The 8,982-nt window shown below is 36.9% G+C and overlaps 1 protein-coding gene across 1 annotated transcript; it reads left to right on the plus strand.

The window, feature by feature from the left end:
• The first annotated feature begins 2,089 nt into the window (after positions 1 to 2,089).
• LOC111597576 lies at positions 2,090 to 5,686 on the plus strand. Its single transcript, XM_030225945.1, has 3 exons — positions 2,090 to 2,119; positions 2,176 to 2,340; positions 5,234 to 5,686. The coding sequence occupies exons 1-3, from the start codon at positions 2,090 to 2,092 to the stop codon at positions 5,684 to 5,686; spliced, it is 648 nt and encodes a 215-aa protein (XP_030081805.1).
• The last annotated feature ends 3,296 nt before the right edge of the window (positions 5,687 to 8,982 follow it).

The following is an 8,982-nucleotide window of genomic DNA, read 5'->3' on the forward strand; positions in this document are numbered from 1 at the left end:
CTCGAAAAGCAACTGATTTGAACATGGCTCGGCTGTTGCCTCAGCCATGGTGTTTCCGCTTTGCAGTGCAGTTGGCAGCACTGCAAACTCTGGGGCTCGGCGCATGCGCCCCTCTACTTTGTTGTCTGTGGTTAGGCACGAATGCGATTCGAATGCGGACCAGAAGGCAAGTGTGAGCGGCGGCATCAAACAGCTGTGTTTACACTGGGTGGTCAACCAGGCTGTTAGAAGTGTGGGTCAAAGGCTGAACTCGTTGGTCGAGCAATGCAAATGTTTTAATTATTGTATAAAACCTTTCATGTTTCATGTCACACACTCATTGCCGTGTGAAGTAATACCTTTTGGTCCGACACAAATGCAATTAATCTTAAAATTTAAATTTTAAATATATTTGATAAAATCGGAGCAAATCACACCGCTTAAATTGAAATCAGTGCAGACATGCTTATATTCCCATAATTTATTTATATAATTTACTTGGCATTACAAACAAACAATTTAACACTTAAAACGTTGCGGCCTGCGCATAAATATTGCCTGATTTAGCACGGGATGCGGCTAATGAGCATCGGGGGAAATTATATATAGTGAAGAGCAGCAAAAAACCGTAGCAAACGCTGCCAAATGTTGCTGGATGCCAAAAAGTGATAATTACTTAGCCTAAAAGCATGTAGCATATAATTTGTTTGTGTATTCTGCACATTCGGCTGGCCAATTTGGGCGCGTGAATGCGTAAAAAGCTTCAGAATAAGAGTCCGCATCACAATCAGAAATGAGAAAAAAAGCAAAAACCAAAAACGAAAGCCGCAACAACAGCAGTGCCTGCCGTTGACACACATTAGGTACGCCAAGGACAGCAACGAAACATCAGCCGCAACGGCAACAACAGCAGCACGAACACCAATAAAACATAAGCCAAAACGTGTTTGTTTGCCAAATTTATTGTCGGACCTGCTCGCATTTCCCACAGCGACCAATCTAGTACACACAGCAGCCCAGCCAACAAATGAACGTGTATAGGTAGGTGTGTGTGTGTGTATGTGTGTGTGTGTACCTGTCAGAGAGTGCGTGTCGGTGTTGTTACTAATGACAACGAAACCGCGACGCGCATCAACGAACGACACCAGAAAGTCATTGACTCATTGAGTTTTCCCTGTGTGCGATAACAACCGCCAATGCCACGCCTCCCCGCCCATACGCTCCCACGCCTCAACACCTACACACTTACCGCTGCAGCACTCGTTGGCTCTTGGAATGTTAGATTGTTTGTTAGCTAGGAGTTTGGTTGCCAGGTTGGTCGGTTGGCTGCATGCCTGCGTGTCTACACAAAGCCAACGGCACCACCAACAACACCAACAGCACCAACAACAACAGCAGCAACAAAATGGGCACTGCGTCTGTTGCTGTAGCGTTATGGCAATGATTATGTAGTGGCGCCTGCACTTACTCCATCATCATTAGACATTGTCAGGTGGCACTACATTGCCTTGGCACTTTCGTGCACTCGACGGTGCCAAAACTACGAAAATCCTACTCAAAAACTTAACTTGAACAAGTGCGACCAAATTTTCGCAGGCAAAGCAGCCACAAGTGTTGACATTAAGGCGTTTCTAATTATTCTTAAATATTAAATAATTTTAAGAAAATACACAATTTTCATACGAATAACACTTTTCACTGTTGCATCCCGATTGATATCATATATATTAGTATATCAACACAATTATTTAGTCAATAAACAGATCATTCATATTTATTAATAATGGATCTTTTATTTCAAGTTTTGGAACGCGTGCTCAATTATGTTATGTATTTCCGCATGGCTGTAGGCTCAATAATATTTGTTGGCTATATAAAAAGTAAACAACCAAATTAAATGACATTAACTTTTGAACGACAGCTAATGGTCCATAACAATATTTATCTCTTTATGCCTACATAAACAGTTTAAGTATTTAAACGTTCACTCACGTGAGCAATTGAAGTGGGGCCAATATTCTGGCCAATAGTTTTTATTGATACGGCAAGTTCCGCAGTTAGTAATTAGCTTACAATGAGTCCAATTCTAATGTGTTTTCTATCGATGGCTATGGCACTTGCAGTGGAGATCAACGACACGGTAAGTTTTCTCAATCCATAAGTAGTTTTATTTTAATATATTTTACGAATCAATAGGTTCCAGTGTCGGTCAATCGGAAGTTTGTTATGGAATCAGTACAAACCAATTGTGATCACGACTTTGTGGAGTATTTTAAAAATGTGCCTAATCAAAAATTTCTCTACACTTTCCGTGTAGTCAAACCGGTTAAAACCTTTACAATCAGCGTTGTCCTGCGTGCAGTAAGGTCCCAGCGAATTATGTACAAATTTAACAAATTGAGTGGCTGTCAGTATTTAAAAAAGCAGATAAGGAACAAATTTCTGACTCAGATGTACCAAGCTCTAGTAGTGAACCACTCTTTATTTGAGTGTCCGATCAATCCGAGCGTTTACTTTCTAAAGAATATGATCAATACCAAGATTGTGCCACACGGTCATCCCTTTGGCTATTATCAAATCAGTATACGCGTTGAAATGCCGCAGAGTCAAAACCCGTTTGTTATGGAGATTCTTTCAAAGTACTATATTGTACCTCTAAAATGAACAGAGGCAATTTTATTGAAATTAATAATTAACAAATAAAAGCTGGCCCATATTGGCAGAGCCTGACGCACTGATAAACTGATTTTTGAGTACATTATTATTCCTCTGATTCCATGTGAATGAATTCAAGTAAGAAAAATTTTGTGAAAATAAAGATTTGTATTTAATTAACTCGTGTTTGACAATATTTCCCATGATTTTTAAGTTATATTTTTCTCAAATCGACCAACATGGACACTTAAATATTGTTAGCTACTTACACAAAATTTTAGATTTAAAATGTGAGCTGTCTATATGAATTGACTTCATACTCAGAACGATATTGATCGATGCATATACCCAATTTATTTTCTAATATCGGTAAAATTGTAATTGCATTTGTTTTTCGGTTTAAGTTGAAGAAAAACAGATTCATAATATTTCGCTATTAGATACTTTCCCATTCCAAAATATTTAAAAAATGCTTAGCCCTGGCTTTTGTGTTGTAAAGATAATAACAATTCCATTTATGTCATTTAATGGTCCGTAGCAATTGCCCTTGATGGCTTTATAAATATTTGAAACTATCATCTATACTGGCTAATGATGTTTCGGATTTTAGTCACTTAATGATCGCCAGCTTGGGGCTTATAACGCCTTTATATCTGGATGTGACTGGTACTTTCAGTTGAAAAAGGAAGCCAACAACATACAATTTTCAACACATCTTAAGTCAATAATATTTCGACATAAATACATATGAAACGGATGATTGCTGTGGAATCAATGGAAAGATATTGCGACCACGAGTTTGTGTAAACGTATCAATCCAATCAACATTTACTGAATACTTTTCGGGTAGTCAAAGCAGCTCAATCGCTCAACATCAGCATTTTGATTTGTGCTGTGGAGTCCCAAGGCCAGTTTGTATCAAATCAGTATTTTAAGAAGATGTAAGCTGAAAGCAATGTGAACAACTCAACAAGTTTAATTGTAAACAATTCATTCATGCAAAAGCTGCCAAAGTAATTCACATATAGAAATCTGATCTTGATTGATTCTTCTATAATATCATTCAATAATTATTAAAAGTCATCAGTTGAGTATAGCAAAAATTCATAAACAATGAATAGAATACTTACATAATACTTCAAACATCATGATAAAACAGTTAAAACAGTACGAAATACTATATAACATCTTATTTCGATAATGATTACATAAATCGGGTATAGCTATCTATTATTTGAGGCAGTCTTGATTAATTTACCCTGAAATTCTGTTCAATAGGTTAATATATGACAATTGCATTCATTTATCAATTTGTGAGATCATTTAGAAAATAGAACAAAGCAATTGTGATCACAATTTTGTTAAATATCTGATCAAATTTAGCGGACGAGGTAGAGATGTGGTCATTACTTTTCATATGCTGAAACTAGCAAATTGTTATACTCGTTCATTAGGTGAAAAAAGTATATTAGTTTTGTGCACAGACCGTCACCGTTATTGAAACTTGAAAATATAATATATTGTAGCCAGATGCTTAACAGATCAACGAGAATTTAATATCTAATTGGCAGCATAAGTATTGTGACAAAAACAAAAATCGTATATTTCTGTTTAGCTCTTCAATGATGTTATGAAAAATTATTGTTAATGTGTATTGTTTTACACAATATGTTTTATTTTGAGCGCTATCCGATACTAGAGCCTTAGAACGTATACTTATGGGCATGACCGTTAAAACTTATATCTTTACACTAGTTTTACGCATGAAAAATTAAATAGTGGCATCACTTGCGACCTCTTCTGAAGAGTTATTGATTTATTGATTGGCCAAAAATTATATATATTAAATACAGCTTCCCTTCGAATTGACATTCCTCTAAATTACTAACTGATCGACGCGTAGGTCGGACAACCAAATAACAGATGGATAGACAATATACTTTCTGCTCGTCGTGAACGAGTATAAATATTAATTTGTTAACGCTTTGTGCCGTATGGACCAGAGTAAGAGTGTTCTAGTTGAGACGGCTCGACTATGAGATACCCTGCGAGTAGGTGATGTTCTAATAAATTTGTGATTGTTTTATACATACATTACAAATATGACATATATACATACATACGCATTTGAAAGAAAAAGGATGAGCTTCCAAAAAATTATAAGTTGCTCACTTTTGTGGTGTTTTGTGTTTACACTGACGGAGAAAAGAACAGATACACGAACATACCTAGACTTATTCAACCCATCGCCTTGATCATGATTATATATACTTAATCGGGTCTGCCACGCCTTCTTCTGCCTGTTACATACATTTTCACTGAACCATTATACCCTGAATCTATTTTCAATGGGTTCATTTAATGATACGTAACACCTGCTCATGATGACTATAAATATTTATGAATAATGGTTAATGACGTTTGGTAAAACATGGATACACAAAATATTTTCAGTCACTTGGGAATTGCCAGTTTGGAGTTTACAATGTCTCCACATCGAGTGTATTTTGTGTGGATATTTTTGTTACTTTCAGCGGAACGAGTAAGCTCTCTTTAACATATAATTTCCTTTTTATTCTAAATGTATATTTCCACATAGGTACATATGAAACGTCAATCTTTTGTGGAATCAGTTGAAACTAATTGCGATCACGACTTTGTGGAATATTTCAAAAAAGTACCTGATCAAACTTTGCTCTATACTTTTCGAGTAGTTAAGCCGGCTGCTTCCTTCAGCATCAGCATTACGATGCGTGCTGTGAAGTCCCAACGAATATTGTACCAATTAAAAAAGATAGATGGCTGCCAGTTTTTATCAAATCAGTTTTTTAAGAAGATGTTTGCTGAGAGCTATGCCACTTTAATTGTGAACAACTCATTCTTTAACTGCCCGATTTCCCCAAAAGTTTACTATCTAAAGAATTTGACCAATGCATTGATTTCACCGATTTTTCATCCAACTGGTTATTATCAAGCAAGCGTTCGTATCAGAATGCCGGAGACTTCAGCCCCATTTGTTATGGAAATTGTCTGGAAGTACAATGTAAAATAATTATTCGAGAAAAGTCTTTGACTGGGTCAAAAAGTTACCTAATTATTTCTATATTTATGGAAATTTTCTGTCTATTTGATGCTCCACTAATAATTAATGTAAGTAGTATTAGTAATATTGTCCGTGGCCTATACCAAAAATCCATGATCAAAGAACAGAATGCTTACATCGTACTGAATTTGCAGTAAAATGAAGCTATTAAATTAAATATCAAATCTACAAATGGTCTATAAAAAGTATTCTAAATAATTTTTGTATAAAAATGGATAAAGATGTTCACGCTTCCAGTCTGCGTAGTCATTGTTCAACTCAGAATTTGATTTGATTCCAAAGATGTGGTATTATTCATCTGATTCTGAGCAGAGCTTAGTCAAGTTAATTTGTAAGTCAATGCAAACAAATTGTCTTTCACAAAATTAAAGAATATTCCTGGTGCCTGCAATGTCTGTTTTGCCACTTTGAAATATATTCTCATGAGTACCCTTGTCAGAAAAGGCTCAAAGATTTTACCGATGGATGGCAAATGGGAGCTTGAAGAACTAAAGGCTTTATATATATGGAAAATGTATGTATGTGTTGACAACTTAAGTCTAAAGATATATATATTGAATATATTTACGTTAATTTGCAAGGAGTATATGTTCCATATTTCAATCTATTTATCATGCTTATACAGACAGACATGCAGGCTGATAAACCCCGAACAATCGAGTACGACTATGAAAATAAATTAATATTAGTAATAATGAAGTTAAAAACAAAATGTGAATATAACAATTGCAAAGGTGGACAATTCGTTTCTGCAGTAAATGATTTAGAAGAACTTAACTTGGTGAAGCAATATTCCCTCCAACTTATATAAAAAGAAAATGTTTGAATAATTTTTAACAATTAATATTCCCTCCAACTTATATGATTTTATATAAAAAAATGTTTGAATAAGTTTTAACAATTAAGCATTTTAATATTACCTTACGACATTTTCCAAAATTAGTTTGAAGATAATTAACAAATCATTTTGCATTTAATTTCATTTTATGCCATTGAACGACAAGAACAGTAACTAAAGTTAAATTTGTTCACCATTAGCAGATATCTATGTTTTAGTAATACTGATGAAATTATTGCAGATTTCAATGAAAGCAAACTAAAAAATTCTATATAAAATACAGCTTACACAAAAACGTTTACTCAGCATTAACTCGTTGACGTTTTGGTGTGGCTCGTTTTTACTACGCATCTGCCGCTGGATACTGGACACCAGAGCTGTTGAGTGCTGCCTGCAGCATGTCAACTCATAATTGATAAATCTACATAACAATTACGATGCTGGTTAGTATTAAAAACAATAACGGGGCGGACTTGAACAGCAGCAATGGCTATAGGTAGGGCTATGGCAATGTCCGTCATATTTCTAACAATGCGTTGGCATCTGCACAAAAAGGACTTATCTTCACGCAGCGCTGTTGTGGTTGTTGTTGCTGTTGTTTGACGTAGCATTTATGCTTCTGTTTGCATGGCGTTTTGTATGTAGGTCAACATTTGCACGCTGGATGACTGACGTCAACATGGATGGGACGGCACAGTCCGTTTCCGCTTCCCGTCTTTATGCAATGTTGTTGTTGTTGCTGCCGTTATTGTTCCTACACCTCTCTACAGTCTGCCAGCGATGCTATTGTTGTTGCTGCTGTAGGCTTGTCGTTCTGATTATTGCTGTCGTTATGACAAATACCCACACTACATGGCGAACAGCAGCTGACCAGGCAGCCTATATGCCATGCTATATACAGTGCTCTATGTGCATACATAGTGCATGTGTAATATGCATATAGTAACTGTGTGTGTGTGTCGCAGCATCATCGATTTTTATTTTTGCGTGTTTTTCAAGCGCTTTGTTGCATTTATTTGCGCTGTCATTGACAGCAGTTGCCACACATATATTTTTGTAGCATACTTTTTGGGGCGTTGTCCATTGCATTTAATTGGTATACATGCTTCTTCGCACGTCAACGCGATGGCCATGTGGGTGTGTGTGTGTGCCAGAGTGGATGTAAGCGTGTGAGCTTGTTTGCGTGTGTTGCAGACTCTTTAAAATTGTAAGCGAATGCCACAACCACCATGCGCAATGCCCCTTCATATGGGTGTGCACTTCAAAAATGCAATCGTCAACGCATTGCACATGTATTTTTTCTGGCCTAGGCAACTCCTTTGACAACTTTGAGAACAGCACATACACATAATTGCAGCCTTGAGGCAGCCTCTCAGCCCACCGTTTTACCTTTTTTATACATTGTTGATTGTTTATTGATTTTTGCATGCCACTGTGTACATATTTTGCATGTTTTTAATGACTTTCTGCCAGGCTGTTACTTCATTAAAATGAATGCCATAAAAATGTTGCATTTTTATTTTTGCGAATTGCGCTCAAGTGGGTCGGCACTTGAGCCGAGTTGTCGTTGGCTAAAGGGATTTCAATAAACTGATAGGCAGGAACATCTTTTGTGTAGTCTGGCATAAAAGAAATCATATACATCATTACAAAATTTATTTGCGCTCACTCTTAACCTCCGCCGACAACATGTGGGGCTGTTTCCAAAGACAAAGAAACGCAGCAGCAGTATCAACAGCAGCGGCAGCAAGCAGCAACGTCAAGTTGTGAGTTGTAAGTCTTCTGTTCTGGGCAGGAAGCACATTTGCATGTAACACGTGAGTTCACAAAGGCAAGTGACATTGTTTGGGGCTCGTGGGTCGCTGCCTGGCACACAAATTAAAGTGAGAGTGCAAGTGCGTGGTAGGGCTGCCTTTTGGCACAGCATATAGACAGACACAACCCGTCATCCCCTCAACTTGTTAACCCGAGTGCAAGGGGCAGCAAGGAGCCATGCGATGCACACTTGACAGCATACAAATAGCCCGGGTGAAGCACCAGAGCTGCATGCGGATGAGGCTCTGTTGATGCCGCTGCACGCCTCAACGCACACAACAAATTATGCGAAAAGCATTTGCCGCTTGCTAAAATTTCAGTAATTCCACATTAAATGATTGAAAATATGAAATCCTTAATACATAATCCATAATCCATTGCCCACAATCCAAGTCATTTACATTTGAGAAAATTTGCATAAAAAGAAGAAAACTCAAAAAGCAGATACTTCCACAAATCTCTAAAGTGCTTCTTCTGCCTCGTCTCCTTTTATAACTAGCTGTACTGGCAACTCAACAGCACTGGGACTTAGACAAATTATAGGCCGCAGAACTTTGTTTTTGTTCAATACCAAAATGAAAGTAGTATATAT

The sequence above is a fragment of the Drosophila hydei genome, unplaced genomic scaffold (assembly GCF_003285905.1).
Source record: "Drosophila hydei strain 15085-1641.00,03,60 unplaced genomic scaffold, DhydRS2 tig00000001-arrow-pilon, whole genome shotgun sequence".
In the NCBI taxonomy this organism is placed as follows: domain Eukaryota; kingdom Metazoa; phylum Arthropoda; class Insecta; order Diptera; family Drosophilidae; genus Drosophila; species Drosophila hydei.

Excerpts from the sequence above, each read along its gene's own strand:
- LOC111597576 (XM_030225945.1), top strand. The coding sequence starts at position 2,090 with ATGGCACTTGCAGTGGAGATCAACGACACG. Across the intron at positions 2,120-2,175 it reads CAGTGGAGATCAACGACACG|GTTCCAGTGTCGGTCAATCG; the intron begins GTAAGTTTTCTC and ends ACGAATCAATAG. Across the intron at positions 2,341-5,233 it reads TCAGCGTTGTCCTGCGTGCA|GTACATATGAAACGTCAATC; the intron begins GTAAGGTCCCAG and ends ATTTCCACATAG.